Raw genomic sequence first — 22,408 nt, 5'->3', positions numbered from 1 at the left:
TCTCTGGTCTTTGGGCTCTGGTCTTTGGGCTCTGGTCTATGGTCTTTGGGCTCTTGTCTCTGGTCTTTGGGCTCTTGTCTCTGGTCTTTGGGCTCTTGTCTCTGGTCTTTGGGCTCTGGTCTTTGGGCTCTGGTCTTCGGGCTTTGGTCTTTGGGCTCTGGTCTTTGGGTTCTTGTCTCTGGTCTTTGGTCTTTGGGCTCTGGTCTTTGGTCTTTGGGCTCTGGTCTTTGGGCTCTGGTCTTTGGTCTTTGGGCTCTTGTCTCTGGTCTTTGGGCTCTGGTCTTTGGGCTCTTGTCTCTGGTCTTTGGGCTCTGGTCTTTGGGCTCTGGTCTTTGAACTCTTGTCTCTGGTCTTTGGGCTCTTGTCTCTGGCCTTTGTGCTCTGGTCTTTGGGCTCTGGTCTTTGGGCTCTGGTCTTTGGGCTCTGGTCTTTGGGCTCTTGTCTCTGGTCTTTGGGCTCTGGTCTTTGGGCTCTGGTCTTTGGGCTCTGGTCTTTGGGCTCTGGGTATGGGTTCCATTTGGGATACAGAGATTTCATCCATTTTATTTTCATCTTTTGTCCCATCTTCTCTTTTCTCCTCTTATGTTACAGTGACAGTATTATGTGTGCATACAGACTACACATGATTGAAATTCTGACTGTGTGTGTGTGTGTGCATGTGTGTATGTGTGTGTGTGTGTTTGTGTGTGTGTGTGTGTGTGTGTGTGTGTGTGTGTGTGTGTGTGTGTGTGTGTGTGTGCGCGTGTCCTGTCCGTACTCTCAGTGAACCGTATTGCCAACCACGGCTTCAAGCCCTTTGAGATGCTGTTCGAAGCCTCTCGCTGTGATGACCTGGATCTGGTCAAGTTCTTCACTGGGGAGTTCAACACTAAACTAGGAGACATGGTGAGAACACACACACGCACACTCGCACACACGCACACACACACACACACACACACACACACACACACACATACACACACACACACACACACACACACACTGTATATGTTTCATTTCTCTCGCAATTGTATCCATAGCTCCCGACCATCTGCAGTCGCGATGATGTTGCCTGCAAGTTAGAGGTGATATCCCAAGGCCACTGTCTGGAGTACAACTACGACTATGAGAATGGATTCGCCATCGGTAAGACCTTCATATGCTATTGGACCAGGAGTTTTCCCTGACCACCGAACCATGTGATCATGTGACCTTGTTATAGGCTTCTTCCCTGGTTAGATCTGTAAAAAGGAATTGTCCCAACTATAAGAATGTACTGTACAAGCAGTAGGGCCTTGAGATGTATGTACAGTATTTCCTAACCATTGCTCTTCATAACCCCCTCTCCCTTCCTTCCCCTCTCCCTCCCCTTCCCTCTCCTCTCCCTCTCCTCTTCCTCCCCTCTCCTCTCCCTCCCCTTCCCTCTCCTCTCCCTCCCCTCCCCTCCCCTCTCCCTCCCCTTCCCTCTCCTCTCCCTCTCCTCTCCTCTCCTCTCCTCTCCTCTCCTCTCCTCTCCTCTCCTCTCCTCTCCTCTCCTCTCCTCTCCTCTCCTCTCCTCTCCTCTCCTCTCCTCTCCTCTCCTCTCCTCTCTCCCTCCCCTCTCCCTCCCCTTCCCTCTCCTTCCTTCTCCTCTCCCTCCCCTTCCCTCTCCTCTCCCTCCCCTCTCCTCTCCCTCTCCTCTCCCTCCCCTCTCCTCTCCCTCCCCTCCCCTCCCCTCCCCTCCCCCCTCCCTCTACCCCTCCTCTCCTCTCCTCTCCTCTCCTCTCCTCTCCTCTCCTCTCCTCTCCTCTCCTCTCCTCTCCTCTCCTCTCCTCTCCTCTCCTCTCCTCTCCTCTCCTCTCCTCTCCTCTCCTCTCCTCTCCTCTCCCTCCCCTTCCCTCTCCTTCCTTCTCCTCCCCTCCCCTTCCCTCTCCTCTCCCTCCCCTCTCCCTCCCCTCTCCCGCCCCTCTCCATCTCCCTCTCCTTCTCCAAGGCCCAGGAGGATGGAGCAGTAACTTGGGACCCCAGAGCGGTCAGGACTATGCCTACTTCGACTCAGGCCTCGCTACGGACAGCCCACGAACCCCCAAGCAGCAGGGTGGTAGTGCCAGGATGGGAGCCTCCCACTACCGCAGCAAAAGGCACCGTAAGATCACCACCAGAGACCACAAGATACAGATATTCTTCAACATCACAGGTAGGCTGGTGGCACGCTCAACATAAACAAAATGAACTTGTGCACTTGAATCTGTTTGTGTTGTTGTTTCGAGTCCCGTCCTTTGAGCTGCGTCCATTCTCCCAGCAAGCATCCCGCAGCCCTCGTCCCGGAACGACTCAGTGGAGGTAGCCAATCAGAAGCGCCTGCTGCGGATCCTGGAGCAGCTGACCAATCGCTTGAAGCGGACGCTGGCCAAGCAGCCGCTGTCATCCTATCACGTGTCGTCTGAGATGATCGTGGTGGCTGACCCTAAGTCTCTGGAGAGCAAGAGGGCCTCTCTGTTCTGTCGACCTGGGTCTGTACTGAAGGGGAGGATGTGTGGTGAGTAGTGGGCCGTGAGATACACACCGTGCAGTATGTCTACGCAGTATGGTCACCAGGTTCACAGTGTACAAATGAACAAATGAATGAATGGATGGATGAATGAATGAAGGTTTGGCCTTACACTGTCCTATGTGTTGCTGGATATCCCAGTCCAGTGTCCGGTAGGGACCTATTAACTATTCTCTGGTTGTGTGTGGTTATATGTGGTAATGTGTTAATATGTGTGGTTATAATGTGTGTTGTTGTGTGTTCTAGTCCAGTGTCCAGTGGGGACCTACTACTCCCTGGAGTACGCAGAGTGTGAGAGTTGCTGGCTGGGTTCCTACCAGGATCAGGAGGGTCAGATGGAGTGTAAGACCTGTCCCGATGGATCCTCCACAGCCTACCTCCACGCACGCAACCAGGATGAGTGCAAAGGTAAAACACTATCCTCTGGACAAGGTTAAACACCCGGACAAGGTTAAACACACAGACAAGGTTAAACACACGGACAAGGTTAAACACACGGACAAGGTTAAACACACGGACAAGGTTAAACACCCGGACAAGGTTAAACACACGGACAAGGTTAAACACCCGGACAAGGTTAAACACCCGGACAAGGTTAAACACACGGACAAGGTTAAACACACGGACAAGGTTAAACACACGGACAAGGTACTCAGGTGGACTCATACATTGGTAATACTGTACATAGGGCCATGTGAACTGACCAGAAAAACTCTGGGTCCCGGTAACTAGTTGGATCTGAACCGGAAAACTCCTGGTCCCAGTAACTAGCTGGATCTGACCAGGACAACCCCTGGTCCCAGTGACTAGTTGGATCTGACCAGAAAAACTCTGGGCCCTAGTAACTAGTTGGCTCTGCCCAGTAAAACTCTGGGTCCCCGTAACTAGTTTTCTCTGACCAAGAAAACTCCTGGTCCCAGTAACTAGCTGGATCTGACCAGAAAAACTCTGGGCCCTAGTAACTAGTTGGCTCTGCCCAGTAAAACTCTGGGTCCCCGTAACTAGTTTTCTCCGACCAAGAAAACTCCTGGTCCCAGTGACTAGTTGGATCTGACCAGAAAAACTCTGGGCCCTAGTAACTAGTTGGCTCTGCCCAGTAAAACTCTGGGTCCCCGTAACTAGTTTTCTCTGACCAAGAAAACTCCTGGTCCCAGTAACTAGCTGGATCTGACCAGGAAAGCTCCTGGTCCTAAAATGACTGTATCGTCAACTCTACTCCTCATGAATGTAATAACACCAGGTGGTGTTACTCCTAAATAATATTGAAGGTTATAAACTCAATAAACTCATTATTAGTATATGTTATATTGTATGTGTTTCCATGGGTGTGTTTCAGAGCAGTGCAAGCCTGGAGGTTACTCTGTGAACGGGCTGGAGACGTGCGAGTCGTGCCCGCTGGGGTACTACCAGCCTGGTTTGGGATCCAGAGAGTGTCTGGTCTGTCCGGAGGAGACCTCCACCGTCACCAGCGGGGCAAGGGAGATGGCTGAGTGTGGAGGTGAGTGGGAGGGAGGGAGGGAGGGAGGGAGGGAGGGAGGGAGGGAGGGAGGGAGGGAGGGAGGGAGGGAGGGAGGGAGGGAGGGAGGGAGGGAAAGCGAGAGAGGGAGAGGGAAGGAGGGATGTAGGGAGGGAGGGATGTAGGGAGGGATGTAGGGAGGGAGAGAGGAGAGAGAGAGCGAGAAAGAGAGAGAGAGGGAGAGAGAGAGAGAGAGTCAGAGGGGAGAGGAAACACAGACATGACTGCATTTACATTCAGACTGAACTCACCGACCTAGCATAAAAATGTGATTACTGTGCTTACTCCCATACTTTCATTAGTGACACTAGCCCTCCCTCCCTCCCTCTCCCCTTCCAGTTCCATGTTTGGCAGGTCATTTCTCTCGCACAGGGCTGGTCCCCTGCTACCCCTGTCCCAGAGACTACTACCAGCCAGACCACGGCCGCTCCTATTGCCTCTCCTGCCCATTCTACGGCACCACAACAGTCACCGGGGCCACCGCCATACAGCACTGCTCCAGTGAGTTGCTGTTACACTACACTGCCTAAGTCTCAAATCCCACAATATTCCCCATATAGTGCACAAAATCACACACTATTCCCTATGTAGTGCACAAAATCACACACTATTGCCTATGTAGTGCACAAAATCACACACTATTCCCTATGCAGTGCACTAAATCACACCCTGTTTCTTATATATGCAGCCAAATAATTTCCAATAAAGTATGAACTGAACTATAGTGTACTTCATGACACCCTGTTTCCCTATAGTGTTCCCCCATAGGACTACTGAAACATGGCTTTGGTCAAAATGACACTGGATGGGTACCAGGGTATAATTTAAGACCATAGACATACATCATTGTTTGAGACTGAGCCACTGAATGGAAAAGGGTTTGCAAAAAGGATCAGGAAAGAATGGAAATGATTTCGTCATGTGACTACTGAATGGAAATAACCGAGGAATTAAAAGCCTTAAGGGTGCGAACAAACGGTGGCTGGTAGATGTGGCCAACCAGACTAAATGAGCTTTGTTAGTGTCTGCCAGTTTGGTGGCGACTGGAAACTCTCTCTCCCCTTTCTTCTCTGATTCTCTATCTTTCTTTCTTTTTCTCTGTCTCTCTCTCTTTCCCTTTTCTCTCTTTCTTTCTCTCTCTCTCTCTCTTTCTTTCTCTCTCTCTCTCTTTCTTTCTTTCTTTCTTTCTTTCTTTCTTTCTCTCTCTCTCTCTCTTTCTTTCTTTCTTTCTTTCTCTCTCTCTCTCTCTCTTTCTTTCTTTCTTTCTCTCTTTCTCTCTCTCTTTCTTTCTCTCTCTCTCTCTCTCTCTCTTTCTTTCTTTCTTTCTTTCTTTCTTTCTTTCTTTCTCTCTCTTTCTTTCTCTCTCTCTCTCTCTCTCTCTCTCTCTCTCTCTCTCTCCCCTTCCGCCTTTCCTTCCTCCCTTCCTTTTCCCCCTTCATCCCTCCTTCCCTCCCTCCCCCTCTTCTTTCTCTCCCTCTCACTCCCTCTCCCTCCATCTCTCCATCAGGTTTTGGCTCTAGTTTCCTGCCTAAGGAGGAGAGTGTGACATCAGCCCCAGAGGTGGTGGTTTCACAGGGCTATCAGGCTAGTAGCCAGGTGAGACTGACTGACCCATGTCCTCAAGAGACTCCTTAAGGGGTTTACAGCAGATAGGTTGACTTGACTGCACTATGGTTATGAGTTATGATCTGACCTGAGTTTCAAATACTTGAAATACTTTCTGTGCCTGTTTGGATGCGTTTACACAGGCAGCCCAAATCGGATCTTTCTGCCCAATCATTGACAAGAGATCTGATCAGATTGGTCAAAATGCAGTGGCAGCCTTTGAGCTTGCCTTAATAAACCAACGGAAAGGACCCTAAAACTGAAAACCCCACCCACCTGTTGCACTCCAGGCAGACTCAAGCAAATGCTCAAAGTATTTCATTATGTTTCTTCAAGTATTTGAACCCAGGTCGGGTCATGGTTATTGACTATGGAGTGTACGAACACATTTCTCTCCTAGTCCTGAATTTCTCACACTCCATATTCATAAACATGACTCCTAACCACAACACTCTTCCTCTCCCCAGGTCTTCCATGAGTGTTTCTTGAACCCCTGTCAGAACAGGGGGACGTGTGAGGAGGTGGGGGCGGGTTACATCTGCACCTGTCTACCTGGTTTCACAGGTAAACTATACCCATGGATGCATTCTTCATCTATTCAAACTTCTAGTCGCGTGTACGCTTTCGGTCAAAACAACGTTCGTAGGGCCAAAATGCCAGTTGTCTCGTCATAAGGCTGTGAAAATGTATTTCTACCTGCAGGGGCGAAGTGTGAGAGTGACATAGACGAGTGTGACTCGGCACCGTGTCTGAATGGGGGTCTGTGTAAGGACGGCATGGGAGACTTCCTCTGCCAGTGCAGACCGGGCTTTGTAGGTATGAATGTCTTGTACCCAGTTTCCACTCCCTTCCACTTCATTCCCTTTTAATTTTCTTGTCTCTCCTAAACATTTAGTAGCCTGGGTACCCGTCTGTTTTCTGTAGAAACGTCAGTCCTATCAGTCCTTGCCAAACATGACTACGACATAGGACTTGGCTAAGGCAGGAGCAGACTGTCACCTAGGCATTTAGTGCTGGTCATTTGTAATCGACCTGATGACGGACTGTCGTTTCTTTTTGCTAATGTCATTTCTCTGTCCTAGGTTCTCTGTGTGAGGCGGAGGTGAACGAGTGTAGCTCCTCCCCCTGTTTGAATGAAGGAGTGTGTGTGGACGAGGTCAACCAGTACACCTGCAGCTGTGCTGATGGCTTCACAGGTGGGATCCCTCTACCTCTTCACCAGACCCCTTGGGCACGTCAGTTACCTTCATTCATAATGATCAACGGCCACATTTCATGCAACTACAGCAAAGGCAAAACCAGCAAAACCACATTTGTTTGCAACATCAATGAAAAGCCAGCTACAGTTTATGCAGCAAACATTCAATGCCGACAATGCAATTGAATCCAACAACATGATCTTCTTCTAGGTTCTCATTGTGAGCTGGAGATAGACGAGTGTCAGTCCAGCCCGTGTCTGAACGGGGGTGTGTGTGACGACCTGGAGGGGGGTTACTCCTGCACCTGCCTCCCAGGCTACTCTGGGGACCGCTGTGAGGTCAACGTGGACGAGTGTAACAGCGCCCCCTGTCAGAACGGAGGGACATGTCGGGATGCCGTCAACAACTTCAGGTAATAAAAACCCTTTGCGGAAGGAGGTCTACGGACCTTCGGGGCTTCCTGGTTAAATAAAGGTTATATCCAAAATATAATAAAATGTGACTGACTGCTGTCAACCAAGTTGCCATATCTTACTTCACCTAGCAACATACTCATCTGCATGTTGATGTTTTTTTGGATAAACAAATATTTAAATCTAGACAATTTGTTGAGCTTTTAATAGTGAAAGATAGTGAAGGCTAGCGTGCAAGGAACAGCATCTAGAATTTTTTTTTTAATTTTTTTTTAATCAAATATGACACATGAGGATGAAATTGGTTAAATATCGCGTTTGATGCGCATAATGTATTGCACAGGTATATATGACGTACTGGTCTCTTTCTGTGTCCAGGTGCCAGTGTGTGGAGGGCTACCGGGGCAGGCTGTGTCAGATAGATGTGGATGAGTGTCAAGCTAACCCCTGTATCAACGGGGCCACATGTGTGGACGGACTGGGCTTCTACACCTGCCGCTGCCCTCCTGGGTTCAACGGAACCAGGTGTGAGACAGGTATAGATGCCATGGAGAGAGAGAGAGAGAGAGAGAGGGAGAGAGAGAGAGAGAGAGAGAGAGGAGAGAGAGAGAGAGAGAGGAGAGAGGGAGAGAGAGAGAGAGAGAGAGGGAGAGAGAGAGGGAGAGAGAGAGAGAGCAAGAGGAGAGAGAGAGAGAGAGAGAGAGAGAGGATGTGGAGGAGTTTGTGTTTATTGCGATTTTACCACAGTCTCAAAGAAGAACATTTATGGAAGTAAAACTTTGGCTGGGTCAGAAATGGCACCCTATTCTTTAGTCTTTATAGTGTACTATGTAGTGAACAGGGTGCTATTTTCACTTCGTGAAACCACTATTTAGTTTCACACAGGGCTATCATAATGAGAGCTTTCCTGTTTTCAGAAAGGAGAAAGGTAAATGGATCAATATCAACTTCAAAATCCATGTTCGTAGTCAACCATTTCTCCCTCTCTCACCATTTTTCTCTCCTTCTAACCTTAATGACTCAGAAACTGCTCTATTTATTTACTTATAAAACCTTTTTTGTAATAATCTTAATTTCCGGCCTTAACATTTTCTCTCCTTCAGAGATGTCAACATCCTTCAACCTGGACTTCGAGGTGTCAGGTATCCATGGTTACGTGATGATGGACGGCATGATGCCGGCACTGACGGAGATCACGTGTACTTTCTGGATGAGGTCTTCGGACACCACCAACTACGGCACGCCCATATCCTACGCCGTGGAGGGAAGTGACAACGCCTTCCTGCTCATAGACTACAATGGGTCAGTGCTGCCACGCACACACACAGACACATACACACCCACACAGACACAACTTTCCCTTTCCCATAAATGTTACGGCTGTCATAAGACACTAGCCACAGCTATACTATTCTTGGGGTCCTCACAAAACACAATACAAAACAATATTATTTTCTGTCTTTTCTCTGCTGCCTCCCCCTGCCTCCACATCTCTCTCTCTCTCTCCCTCCCTTTTCCCCAGGTGGGTCCTGTACGTCAACGGTAAGGAGCGTATCACAGACTGCCCGGCGGTCAACACGGGTCAGTGGCACCACATCGGCGTGTCATGGCGTAGCTGGGACGGGGACTGGAGGGTCTATATCAATGGCAACCCCTCGGACGGAGGGAAAGGCCTGTCAGTGGGCACCACCATCCCAGGTGTAGTGCTATCCTCAGCCTGCTCATAGCTGTGGTCTTAGTGTCGTAGTGTCATGATGCACCGTGTTCATAGTTCCATGCATATAATGTAGTTTCATACATCCCAAGTGTAGCGCTATTGTCAGCCTGCTCACAATAAAGTAGCAGTTCATTGTCAATCTATATATCATCATAGCACCACAGCTAACCATCCTATTTTCAGTAGTGCCTTAGCCTGATCTTGTGTCTGCTTATTGTGTCCTTATGTCCTGGTAGCCTGCTTACAGTTTCTAAGTGGGGCACAGTTTAGCATATCAAAAAGTAGAATGATGCTATTTTGCAGGTCTTAATGAAATAATAGCAGTGAGGTTAGGTTTCCAAGGCACATTTCACAGAACCCGAAGAAAGCAAGAGAGGTGGTTAACCTTTGACCCTTGACCTCTACCCTCCAGGTGGAGGGGCGTTGGTTCTGGGCCAGGACCAGGACCAGAGGGGCGAGGGCTTCAACCCCGTAGAGTCCTTCGTCGGGTCCCTCAGCCAGCTCCACATCTGGGACCGGGTTCTCGACCCACAGCAAGTAAATCCCACTGACACACAAATCCAACTGTCCTAGCGACTGCTCTACAACCTGAACTACAGACTCACATATTAGAACTGTAGCTAGTATATCACCATCTAAACATAACGACCAGCTTAGTTACTAAGTCTGTTTCTGCTTTAGAACAACTTGTTTTTCATTGCCACGCTAATAACCATGTTGGACACACAAAATAGTAGTCTCAAGCAGAAGAAGGCTGTTGTCCAGGCAACATAACTAACTACAGTACATAAACTAGCATCTCTGGGTGGCAAATGTTTGAAATGTCTGTGTAACATATAAAACAAACCTCTGTCGCATAAAGTGACCTCCATATTTCTCTGGGGTCCATAGATGAAAATACTAGCCAACACCTGCCCGGGGAACAACATCAGAGGCAACGTCCTGGCGTGGCCGGACTTCCTCAATGGATTGGTGGGGAGAGTCAAGACCAACCCCGACTGCATATTCTGTGCTGGTGAGGGACAGATCTAGGATCAGCTTACTCTGGCAAAGTCCTAACCTTAACCATTAGGGGGATAGACACGTGTCTGGCGGAAACGTTAACCCTCTCCGTTCTCCTCCTCAATTGCGTTTGTTTGTGTGTCAGACTGCCCCCTGCTAGAGAATGCTGTGCCTCACCTGCGTGCGTCCAGTCCAGCTGTCAGCCCCGGCTCTCAGACGCAGCTGTTCTGTGATCCCGGCTTCTACCTGGTGGGGGAGCCGCTGCTTCAGTGTCAGAACAAGGGAGAGTGGAGTCACGCCCTGCCCCGCTGTGAACGTGAGGGACCATTAGTTAGACATACACAGACCCTAACACTATATTCACACATACATGCATCCATGCACCTCGACACACACGCTCGCATGCGTGCGTACATGCACTCACGCAGGCAAGCACACACACGCATACACACACACAGACAGAAGCATTAGAACGCAGAGTTTGCATTTGAGTCAGCTAAATACATAAGCATGACCTCAGTAGTAGAGGATAACCATCAGAAAGCATTCACACACCAAAACCATTGAGCCTATCTGCCAATTATTTAAATTCATATTTCAATGGCAACGTGGGCAAACTCAGACATGAAATGCCGAACAACAAACAGTGAGCTATCATATTAATGTATAAAATGCCCAATAATGAAAGAAAAACATTGTCATTTTGAATTCTATAAAGTTAGTGTCAAAGAGGCTGACAAATGATTGTTGTCCATCGATAATGAGAAACCACCTGGTGTTGACAAATGAGATAGGAAGCTACTGAGGATGGTAGCAGACTATATTGCCACTCCTGTTTGTCATATCTTTCATCTGAGCCTCGGCAAAATTGTTTGTCCTCAGACCTGGAGGGAAGCTAAAGTCATGCCTCTACCCAAGAATGGTAAAACACCCTTTACTGGTTCTAACAGCCGACCAATCAGCTTGCTGCCGGCTCTTAGCAAACCGTTGTGAAAAAAATGGTGATTTGAACAGACACAATGTTTTTTTTCTTTGAACAATGTAACACCAGACTTTTAGCATTCTTATAGAGAAGGGCACTCAACATGCACTGTGCTGACACAAATTACGGTACGATGGTAAGAAGATTGTGGGAGCTGTATTGTTAGACTGTAGTGCAGCCTTTAATGTTATTGACCATAATCTGTTAGTGGAAAAAATTTATATGTTGTGGCTTTACATCTTCTACCATATCATGGGCTGAGAGATACTGTATCTATCCATAGACCCTAAACAAAGAGTTGCAGTCCGTTTTGGAATGGGTGGCTAGTAATAAGCTAGTCCTGAACATCTCTAAAACTAAGAGCATTGTATTTGGCACAAATCAATCCCTACGTTCGAGACTTCAGCTGAATCTGGTAAAGAATGGTGTGTCTGTTGAGCAAGTAGAGGAAATGAATATTCTTGGTGTCACCTTAGACAGTAAATGATCATGGCCAAAGCATATTGATTCAATTATTGTAAAGATGGGGAGAGGTCTGTTTGTGATAAAGAGATGCTCAGCTTTCTTTACACCATAATCGACCAAACAAGTCCTGCAGGCTCTAGTTTTTATCTATTCTTGACTACTGCCCGGTGATATAGTAAAGTGTTGCAAAGAAAGACTTAGAAAATCTGCAGCTGGCCCAGAACAGCACATCTTTCCCTTCAATGTACACAGATGGCTAATGTCAACCGTGTGCATGTCAGTCTCTCTTAGCTCAAAGTAGAAGAGAGATTGACTGCATAAATTGTTTTTTTGTTGTTGGTGGGAAATATTAACGTGTTTAAAATGTCCAAATTGTCTGTATAATCAACTTACATATCGCTCTGACAGACATACTTACCCCACCAGACATGCCACCAGGGGTCTCTTCACAGTCCCCAGGTCCAGAACAAATTCAAGAAAGCTTACAGTATTATATAGAGCCATGATTGCATTGAACTCCCTTCCATTTCATATAGCGCCAGTGAACAGCAAATCTTGTTTAAAAAAATACAAAATAAAGCAACACCTCACGGCGCAATGCCTCTGACATGTATGTGTAACTGATAGATGCACGCACGCACACACACACACACACACACACACACACACACACACACACACACACACACACACACACAAAAACACACACACACACACACACACACACGCATTATTATTCTTTAGTTCTATTGTTTGTTTTTATGTTTTCATTTGTGTTCATTTGTGTGTCTTTAGTTGTGGTTGTTTTTATTTGATATATATGTGTCTGTAATGTCTATGTTCATGTTTTAAATGTATGTAAACTGTAAAGTCTTTTTGTCTGTAATGTCTTTCTCGTTATGTGTCGGACCCCAGGAAGACTAGCTGTCGCCATTGGCGTCGGCTAATGGGGATCCTAATAAAAATCATAAAATCATGACCTGTGTACTGTCTATCTATAGGAGTGACATATGGGTTAATACCTATCATCTTCGTTATCGTAACCATAGTAGATACATAGCCATTGAACACATTCACAAAACCTAACCTGTGTATATTTACCTGTTTACCTGCATAGGAGTGACGTGTGGTCCCCCTCGGCCCCTGGAGCATGGTCTATTCCAGGGTTCCGACTACCACGCAGGCAACACTGTGGTGTACCAGTGTAACCCTGGCTTCTACCTGCTGGGGGATGCCAAGGTTCTCTGTACCAACAGTGGGAAGTGGGGAGGAAACCCACCAGCCTGCCTGGGTAAGACTGAAACTCAGACACTGGATGAATATGCATGATAAACTGTCTCAATTCGTTAGCTTCAATTTGTCGGAGCATGGACTCCACAAGGTGTCGAAAGAGTTCCACAGGAATGCTGACCCGTGTTGACTCCAACACTTCCCACGGTTGTGTCAAGTTGACTGGCTGTCTTTTTGGGTGGTGGACCATTCTTGATACACACAGGAAACTGTTGAGTGTGAAAAACCCAGCAGCGTTTACAGTTCTTGACGTACTCAAACCGTTGCACGTGGCACCTACTACCATACCCCGTTCATAGGCACTGAAATCTTTTGTCTTGCCCATTCACCCTCCATGTCTCAGTTGTCTCAAGGTTTAAAAATGGTTCTTTAACCTGTGTTCGACCCCTTCATCTACACTGATTGAAGTGGATATAACAAGTGACCTCTATAAGGGTTCATAGCTTTCACCTGGATTCACCTGGTCAGTGTACACTACTGTTCAAAAGTTTGGGGTCCCTTAAAAATGTCCTTGTTTTTGATAGAAAAGCAAATGTTTTGTCCATTAAAATAACATCAAATTAATCAGAAATACAGTGTAGTCATTATTAATGTTGTAAATTACTATTGTATCTGGAAACAGCAGATTTTAATGGAATATCTACATAGGCATAGAGGCCCATTATTAGCATCCATCACTCCTGTGTTCCAATGGCATGTTGTGTTAGCTAATCCAAGTGTATAATTTTAAAAGGCCAATTGATCATTAGAAAACCCTTTTGCAATTATGTTAGCACAGCTGAAAACTGTTGTACTGATTAAAGAAGCAATAAAACTGACCTTCTTTAGACTAGTTGAGTATCTGGAGCATCAGCATTTGTGGGTCGGATTACAGGCTCAAAATGGCTAGAAATAAATAACTTTCTTCTGAAACTCATCAGTCTATTCTTGTTCTGAGAAATGAAGGCCATTCCATGTGAGAAATTGCTAAAAAACTGAAGATCTCGTACAACTCTGTGTACTACTCCCTTCACAGAACAACGCAAACTGGCCCTAACCAGAATAGAAAGAGGAGTGGGAGGCCCCGATGTACAACTAAGCAAGAGGACAAGTACATTAGAGTGTCTAGTTTGAGAAACAGACGCCTCACAAGTCATCAACTGGCAGCTTCATTAAATAGTACCCGCAAAACACCAGTCTCAGCGTCAACAGTGAAGAGGCGTCTCCGGGATGCTGGCCTTCTAGGCAGAGTTGCAAAGAAAAAGCCATATCTCAGACTGGCCAATAAGAATAAAAGATTAAGATGGGCAAAAGAACACAGACACTGGACAGAGGAACTCTGCCTAGAAGGGCAGCATCCCTGAAGAGCCTCTTCACTGTAGACGTTGAGACTGGTGTTTTGCGGGTACTATTTAATGATGCTGCCAGTTGAGGACTTGTGAGGCGTATGTTTCTCCAACTAGGCGCTCTAATGTACTTGTAGATATTAAAATATATTTGTATAAATCTGCCATTCCCAGCTACAATGGTCACTGTATTTCTGATCAATTTGATGTTATTTTAATAGACAAAAAAATGTGTGTAGTGTGTAATGATACTATGTGTCCATACAGATGTGGATGAGTGTGCTTTGGGCTCAGACTGCGATGAACACGCCAGCTGTCAGAACACAGACGGCTCTTATACCTGCACCTGTATCCACCCCTACACCGGAGATGGGAAGAACTGCACAGGTAACACACACACAAACACACACACACACACACACGTACTGTAGCATACTGCAGGCCCGGACCATACCACCTGAGCCCAATGTTTCCCCCGGTCAGGTCCTGTGGTCAGGAAAATCTCAGGGCCTCAGCAATGACACTTCTTAGTTATACCACAAGCTACAAAACCCCTTATCAATGTATAGCAATGCCTCTCATGCCTTATCATCAAACAACTAGAGTTTACCAAAATGTTTGAATTCATGAATATCTTTTGGCGCTTCAAGGTGCAGTATGTAGCTACAGTACCAAACCTTTGTAGTTTTTTTTCTCTGTATTTATGTTATCAATCTAGAGCCAGTAAAGTGTGAGAACCCGGGGGCACCAGAGTTCGGTTACCGGGACGGCAGTAACTTCTTGATGGGAAGTGAGGTTGTGTTCAGCTGCAAGGAGGGTTACGAACTGATTGGCTCATCGCATGTCCAATGCCTGGAGACAGGAAGCTGGAATAGTGTTTTTCCATATTGTAGAGGTACAGAAAACATCAACATACAGTACCAGTCAACAGTTTGGACACACCTACTCATTCAAGGGTTTTTCTGTATTTTTCAGTATTTTTTTACTATTTTCTACATTGTACAATAATAGTGAAGACATCAAAACTATGAAATAACACATATGGAATCATGTAGTAACCAAAAAAGTGTTAAACACATCAAAATATATGTTATATTTAAAATTCTCTTGGCATTCTCTCAACCAGCTTCACCCAGAATGATTTCCCACATATGTTCACACATATGCTGAGCACTTGTTGGCAGTTTTTCCTTCACAGACCATCTCAATAGGGTTGAGGTCGGGTGATTGTGGAGGCCATGTCATCTGATGCAGCACTCCATCACTCTACTTATTGGTCAAATAGCCCTTACACAGTCTGGAGGTGTGCTGGGTCATTGTCCTGTTGAAAAACAAAGGATAGTCCCACTAAGCGCAAACCAAATGTGTTGGCGTATCGCTGAAGAATGTTGTGTTAGCCATACTGGTTAAGTGTGCCTTGAATTCTAAAAAAATCACAGACAGTGTTACCAGCAAAGCACACCCACACCATCACAGCTCCTCCTCTATGCTTCACGTGGGAACCACACATGTAGTGATCACCGATTCACCTACTCTGCATCTCTTTTTGGTTGAAACCAAAAATCTCAAATTTGGACTCATCAGACCAAAGGACAGATTTCAAGGGTCTAATGTGCATTGCTCATGTTTCTTGGCCCAAGCAAGTCTCTTCTTCTTATTGGTGTCCTTTAGTAGTGGTTTCTTTGCAGCAATTCGACCATGAAGGCATGATTCATGCAGTCTCCTCTGAACAGTTGATGCTGAGATGTGTCTGTTACTTGGAACTCTATGAAGCATTTATTTGGGCTGCAATTTCTGAGGCTGGTAACTCTAATGAACTTATCCTCTGCGGCAGAGGTAACTCTGGGTCAAAGTTATGACATTTTCTGGACTAACTGATGTAATGATGGACTGTTGTTTCTCTTTGCTTTTCTCTTTGAGCTGTTCTTGCCATAATATGGACTTGGAAGGGTTATCTTCTGTACCAAACCTACCTTGTCTCAATACAACATTATGTACAGTATGATAATGTATCCAGAAATACCCAGTTTCATGACAGTCCATTTCCATTTGAGTAATCTAACACTACCCTCATATCCAGAGGGTACAGCCACTGCATTCAATGAGGTACTTAGTCAACAACATTATAAATAACACAATTATCCTGATTATGCCCATCGATCCTTTGTTAATCTCAGATCTGCCTCTGAACCGGGCCACTGGATCTAACCCTAACCCACACTGTTTCTGGGCCTAACCCTAACTCACACTTTCTCTGGGTCACATAGTCTTGTGAAAGCCAGGGGAAACAGATCGGTATAGGACAAGTCTGGTCTGGCCTGCCTGGTCACACCACATAGGCACTGGGTACCATGGATATTATACAGAGAACCAGGGTTTCAGTACCAGGATGTTATACTGTACCTGTGTGTCCTCTGATTCCAACAGGTGGGAAATATGACATACTGTATATAAGTTGTTTGTCAAAAAGTAATCAACCGTTTCTTAGACCCCATTGAAATATGAGGATACTGGCAGGTGAACTGAAGTCTTGGTTCAAAGTTTCATAACCTAATAGGACATTATACTATAGAACAACATAACATGATGAAACATTATTCACCGAAGAACTTTCATAAAAGCAGTTTATTTTTGTAAATGGACCATTCCTAGAACTGATCAGCCCCCGCGGTCTTGTCTTGTTCCCCAGCCCTCTCCTGTGGACGGCCCTCTGTCCCAGAGAACGCTGTGATGATGGGGACCAACTTCACGTTTGGAAGCAAGGTGACTTTCAGGTACCACCGTCAGCCGTTTAGCTGAAACAACAATACGGATGTGCTGTTGCGTTGAGATAATGCTGCAGTAATATATTCTGTCCTCTATTCTCTCTCTCCCATTAAGATACTGTATGTGTTACTTACTGTAAAGATATCAACAACCAAACACATTTCCATGAGCATTAGGCTGATAGATAGTTGCTGAAATAAACCTCTATTGACATTGCCATGTCTCCCGTATTCTCCCATTATGAATGTATTTATTTCCCTCTGGTCCACTTCAGCTGTGTTACGGGGTTCGTCCCAGGTGACCCCTTTGATATGCGGTGTCAGGGCAGTCTGAAGTGGAGCAGAGCGCCCCCTGCCTGTCAACGAGTCACCTGTGGGGACCCTCCACGCGTAGACAATTCAGATGTCACCCTCAAAGGGACAACTTACCTGTCCACAGTGCTCTACACCTGTGCAGAGGGATACAGGTAAGGATGAAGTCTGTCCTGGGTTATCATTTCTGGTCTTATATCCACATAGCATCTCCAAGTGGGAGTGCTGATCTAGGATCAGGTCTCCAACTGCCCACATAATCTTATTCATCATAATATAAAAGTTCCTGGTATAATTGGTCTTATAAAGGTTCTTATAAAGGTTCATGAAGGTGTCATAAAAAGATAAGATCCTTATCCATTGAAAAGAATAAGACATTCTATAGATTGAAGTTTTATAGATTGAAGTTCCTCCCTCGATGTAGTGAGTTTGAAAGTGGTAGCTAGTAAATATGCGATAGAAAGCAACTGATTACTGTTGCTGCGCATACTGCTTGAAAGTGTTGCGAATGTGACAGATTGTGTGTGTGTATGAGTATAGATATATTGTGTGTAAAATGTGTGCATGTGTTAAGACTGCAGGGCTCTGAGGAAGTGGTGTGTGAGGCGTCAGGAGAGTGGAGCAGCCCTGCTCCTTTGTGTGCCAGCATCCACTGTGGAGACCCTCCTGCCCTCCGAGACGCCGCGACCATCGGGGACGACCACGCCCTGGGCAACAAGGTGCACTACGTCTGCAAAGAAGGGTAAATAATGTACATTCAACCATATTCCATTAGGATACAAGTTAGTATGTTGACTTAATTGAGGCCTTGTATATTCCAGGCAACACTTCTCAAGTGTTGTAAGACCTGGCTGAACACGACTACCTCAGTGTTAGCATCATCACCATTAAAGTCACAGTTCAAGTAATCTCGTCCCTGTTGAACAGTCTGGTTTCACAGCACCTCAGAACGGGACTTGACTGGAAGTCTATGGCAGGAGCGGACGAAACAACCGCTGATTTTAATTGGCTGATCTCTCAGGCTATTAGCATAGCCCTCCCTCGTACATTGCATCTTAGAAATAGTTTTCACATATAAACTTTATATGCCCGAACTCAGAATTTATTGGGCTTCCCAAAAAATGGTGGCATGCTCGCTCCCTCTCCCGACTCAATTTTAACCACACCCTTTTCAAGTCCCACTTTGTTGCACAGTGTTACCAGGCTCTATGCGCCAGCAATTCGAGCCAAGGGTGAGTTACAGTTCAAGTAGTTGTTACAGTATGTAGTTGTACAGGTAGTAGTGCTATACCATTTTGTATCTTTACTTTCATTTTTTGTTGGATTTATTACTCTCTGTCCTGATCCACATTTGATTGTCTCTGTCTCCACAGATACACTCTGATTGGACCAGAGACCAGAGAGTGCCTGTCAACTGGCCAATGGAGTCCTACCTCCGCTCAGTGTGTCCCCCGATCCTGTGGCCCTCCCCCTTCCATAGACCACGCCATTGCCCATGCCGGCCACCAGCTCTTTGGCGACACGGCCAACTACTTCTGCACAGACGGCTACACCGCTGGCAACAATTCTAAGGTTATTCATCTCTTTTATTGCCCTTTCATTTGTTTGGATCTCGTTCATTTTGTTGTTCTTTTTTTTATGCAGTTAAATAAAATTTGATTTGATTTGATTTCAAGGTGGTCTGCAACGCCCAGGGAGTGTGGGCACCCCCCGAAGGCCAGGAGGACCCTCACTGCATTGCCAATTTCTGCCAGCGCCCGACTGACCTGCCCCACGCCATCTTGGACTCCGCCAATAAGCCCAAGTATGCCAGCAACACAGAGGTCAGCTACAAATGTGAAGAGGGTTTCGTCCTCAACACAACCGCCACGCTGAAATGCATGATTGGAGGGAAATGGATGCCCTCGCCGTACGATGTGGGCTGCGTGCCGGTGCGGTGCTCCAAACCATCTGGCATCGAGAGGGGGTATGTGAGTGGAACCAACTATAGTTTTGGAGCAATGGTGGCGTACAGTTGTGATAAGGGTTTCCTGATCCGAGGGGAGAAGAGGAGGACATGTAAGGCCAATGGAGAGTGGGGAGGGGTCCTACCTGTCTGTCAGCCTGTCTCTTGCCCCTTCCCCCCGCCCCTCAAAAATGGATTCATCCAGGTATGTTGTTCCTACTCTCAAATTCATGTCAAGGAGAAACATTAACTGTAATCATTACAAACAAAAATATTATACATTTTGTAAGTCCATTAATTGAGTAAAAACAACTAAAAGTTCAATTTCAGAGTTTCCACTTTGTTTCCACTCGTTCCTGTTCTTGGTCATCTAATTCGATCATAGAGAAATATCCTTCTCATTTCTTCTGGCAAGAGATCTTGCGTAATCTCAGTCAAAACACAGTGTCCTCGCTGTACAATAAAACATCTTCTTTTGTGTTTCACCCTACAGAACAAAGGCCGTTTCTTCTTCAACAGCAAGGTGACATACGCATGCAACGCCGGCTACCGGCTGACGGGCCGTCCGGTGCGACTATGCCAGGCCAACCGCCAGTGGACTAACGGCGACTCGCCCGTCTGCCACCTCCTGACCTGCGACCCCCCGCCCAGCATCCTGCATGGCCAATACCGAGGCTCTGTCTTTGAGGTGGGCCGCAAGGTCGAATACGTCTGCGACGAGGGCTACGAGATCGCTGGCTACGCCGTGTGGACGTGTCTGAAGTACGGCAAGTGGGACAAATCGAGGCGTCCGCACTGCTCCCCGGTCCAGTGTCCAGAGCCGCCCCTAGAGGAGAACCACCTGGTTCTACGTAGTCTAGACTCTGACTCCGGAACTGTGGAACTGTCCTGCGAGGACGGGTATGTTCTTCATGGTGCCCGGACCCTCCACTGCACCCCCGCCCAGGAGTGGAATGACACCTTCCCCGTCTGCAAGCAGGTGTTCTGCGGCCCGCCGCCCGAGGTGGCCTTTGGCGACCCATCGTCAGCACCGCTATCGGCCCTGTCCTATTTCAGCTCGGTGGTGAGATACTCCTGCATGGACGGGTTTACTCTGAGGAAGGAGGGGTCTGTGACCTGCCAGGCGGATGGACACTGGAGCAGCCCTGTCCCAGAGTGTATACCAGTAGAGTGTCCCCAACCTGTAGAGATAGCTAACGGTATAGTGGACGTTCAGGGACTGATGTATCTCAGCACTGCCCTCTACAGCTGTAAACCTGGTTATACTTTAGTAGGCAACGCTACAGTACTCTGTGGTGAAAGTGGGTTATGGATTGGAGGCGTGCCTTCTTGTCGACCAATCGAGTGCTCCGTCCCCAAAGAGATACCCAGCGGGAAGGTGGCGTATACCAAACTGCAGTTCAGCCACGCTGTCACCTACTCCTGTCGCCGTGGTTACCGTCTCCAAGGCCCCGAGACATTGAAGTGTCTGGCAAATGGGCAGTGGGATCAAGAAACACCTGTGTGTGTCCAGATCTACTGTGCCCCGCCCAACCCCATAGACAACGGCTTCGTGGAGGGACTCGACCACAAATTCGGCGTCACCATCTTCTACAGTTGTTTCCCCGGCTTCCAATTGGTTGGCCAGAACCACCTCACCTGCGAGGAGTTCGGTTGGTCTAGTTCTGTCCCAGTCTGTGTTCCCTCTGACTGCGGCCTGCCTCCTCATATCGACTTCGGCGACTATTTGAGACTCTTGGATCCGAACGCAGAGCTAGCCGGCAGGGACGCAGCTATAACCTCCAAGCCTATAGGTGGCGCTACAGTGGCATTTTCACTCATGGATATGCGCTTCCTGCATGGGACTGTGATAGTGTACCGCTGCCACAAGGGCTACGAACTTACAGCCCCTACGGCCTTGGTGTGCCTGGAGGATGGTGGATGGAATGGGACGGCTCCAATGTGTGTCCCTGCAGAGTGTGATGAGCCGTCAAGCCCGGACCACGGTTCTGTGAACATCACAGACACAACCCTGGGCAGCCTGGTGAAGTACAGCTGTGAGCAGGGATACGAGTTAGAGGGAGAGTCAGTCAGACAGTGTGTGGCGGGCCGACAGTGGAGCGATGTACCGCCTGTCTGCCGACCTGTAAGCTGCGATGACCCGGGCAACATTGATAACGGCTCAAACCACGTGGATTCCTTCCTGTATCTGGGGGTGTTGCACTACGAGTGTAATTCCGGGTTCAACCTGAAGGGCGGCGACACCAGGACCTGTCAGGCAAACGCTAGGTGGGATGGTGAGAAGCCGTGGTGTGAGCCTATCTTATGTGGCTCTCCAGTCGTCCCTAGTGATGTCATTGTGAAGGGGAAGGAATATACGTTTAGCAAACAGGTTGAGCTGAGCTGTAGGGCTGGATTGCTCCTACAAGGCCCCTCTGTTAGTGTGTGTCAGGCCGATGGTACATGGAGTCAAGGGTCACCTGAATGCCGCCCAGCAAACTGTGGCAGACCAACATCCATCCAAAATGGTCAAGTATTGGGCTCGGACTTTGGCTACGGTCATGAGGTGTGGTACAAGTGCGAGGAGGGGTACAGCCTCAGCGGCGGCAACCCCACACGGTTGTGTCGCGGGGATGGACTCTGGGGGGAAGGCCCTGCCCCTCGCTGTGACATTATTGCCTGTGACCCGCCGCAGGACATCAGTCACGGGTTCCTCAACGGCTCCAGCTTCAACTACGATGATGTCGTAGAGTACGTGTGTTTCGACGGGTACGAGGTTGTCGGAGACCCCGTCCTCCGCTGTTCTGCCCAGGGCCACTGGGTTGGGACGGTACCAGAGTGCCTCCCCTGCCTCTGCACCCCTCCAATGTTAAAATACGGGGTGGTGCTGGGGCGCGACCACGCCTGCGGTGACCGGATCTCCTTCCACTGTGATGAGGGCTACAAGATTCTGGGGCCATCAACGGCAACATGTGAGAAGGGCGGGTTGTGGAGCCCAGGTGTTCCTGTGTGTGGCCGGGGGAGGTGCGTGGCCGCTCCGCCTACAATACAGCACGCTGTCCAGCAGGGCGGCGGCGCCACTGCAGCTGACACTGTCACCTACAGGTGCAGACCAGGTTACCAGATGAAGGGGTCCTATCCCCATGTTACCTGTGGTAGGGAAGGCAGGTGGGGGGAGGTGAGGATCAGCTGTGAGCCCGTCTCTTGTGGAGCTCCAACTCCTGTGCCCCATGCTCAGGTGGTGGGAGAGACATTCACTTTTGGGAGCCAGATACAATACAGGTGAATGTGAACTTCTGTATCTTATTTGTCCAATCTTTGTGTTAGAGAAGTACCACTATTCAAGTAGATAGTATGGTATTTAATATCCCTCTTACCCCC

The 22,408-nt window shown here is 47.7% G+C and overlaps 1 protein-coding gene across 5 annotated transcripts in view; it reads left to right on the top strand.

The window, feature by feature from the left end:
- Positions 1-22,408, top strand: part of LOC112214862 (sushi, von Willebrand factor type A, EGF and pentraxin domain containing 1) — a 141,761-nt gene that overhangs the window by 99,865 nt on the left and 19,488 nt on the right. For 3 of the 5 annotated variants that reach the window (XM_042327160.1, XM_042327158.1, XM_042327162.1), the window contains 27 exons: positions 764-885; positions 1,023-1,128; positions 1,955-2,158; positions 2,264-2,500; positions 2,759-2,920; positions 3,849-4,010; positions 4,368-4,529; positions 5,536-5,624; positions 6,101-6,197; positions 6,336-6,449; positions 6,716-6,829; positions 7,043-7,244; positions 7,624-7,781; positions 8,349-8,547; positions 8,768-8,943; positions 9,375-9,499; positions 9,854-9,977; positions 10,110-10,280; positions 12,529-12,702; positions 14,294-14,413; positions 14,712-14,921; positions 16,716-16,800; positions 17,067-17,258; positions 17,678-17,845; positions 18,477-18,675; positions 18,780-19,253; positions 19,542-22,309. In XM_042327160.1, coding sequence (XP_042183094.1) covers positions 764-885; positions 1,023-1,128; positions 1,955-2,158; positions 2,264-2,500; positions 2,759-2,920; positions 3,849-4,010; positions 4,368-4,529; positions 5,536-5,624; positions 6,101-6,197; positions 6,336-6,449; positions 6,716-6,829; positions 7,043-7,244; positions 7,624-7,781; positions 8,349-8,547; positions 8,768-8,943; positions 9,375-9,499; positions 9,854-9,977; positions 10,110-10,280; positions 12,529-12,702; positions 14,294-14,413; positions 14,712-14,921; positions 16,716-16,800; positions 17,067-17,258; positions 17,678-17,845; positions 18,477-18,675; positions 18,780-19,253; positions 19,542-22,309 — 7,114 coding nt within the window. The remainder of the gene's footprint in view (positions 1-763; positions 886-1,022; positions 1,129-1,954; positions 2,159-2,263; positions 2,501-2,758; positions 2,921-3,848; positions 4,011-4,367; positions 4,530-5,535; positions 5,625-6,100; positions 6,198-6,335; positions 6,450-6,715; positions 6,830-7,042; positions 7,245-7,623; positions 7,782-8,348; positions 8,548-8,767; positions 8,944-9,374; positions 9,500-9,853; positions 9,978-10,109; positions 10,281-12,528; positions 12,703-14,293; positions 14,414-14,711; positions 14,922-16,715; positions 16,801-17,066; positions 17,259-17,677; positions 17,846-18,476; positions 18,676-18,779; positions 19,254-19,541; positions 22,310-22,408) is intronic. The other 2 variants (XM_042327159.1, XM_042327161.1) reach the window with 2 other exon arrangements.

The sequence above is a fragment of the Oncorhynchus tshawytscha genome, linkage group LG09 (genome assembly GCF_018296145.1).
Source record: "Oncorhynchus tshawytscha isolate Ot180627B linkage group LG09, Otsh_v2.0, whole genome shotgun sequence".
NCBI classification, from domain to species: domain Eukaryota; kingdom Metazoa; phylum Chordata; class Actinopteri; order Salmoniformes; family Salmonidae; genus Oncorhynchus; species Oncorhynchus tshawytscha.
Note: the sequence above shows the minus strand (reverse complement) of the source record. Positions and strands in the feature narration are given on the sequence as shown.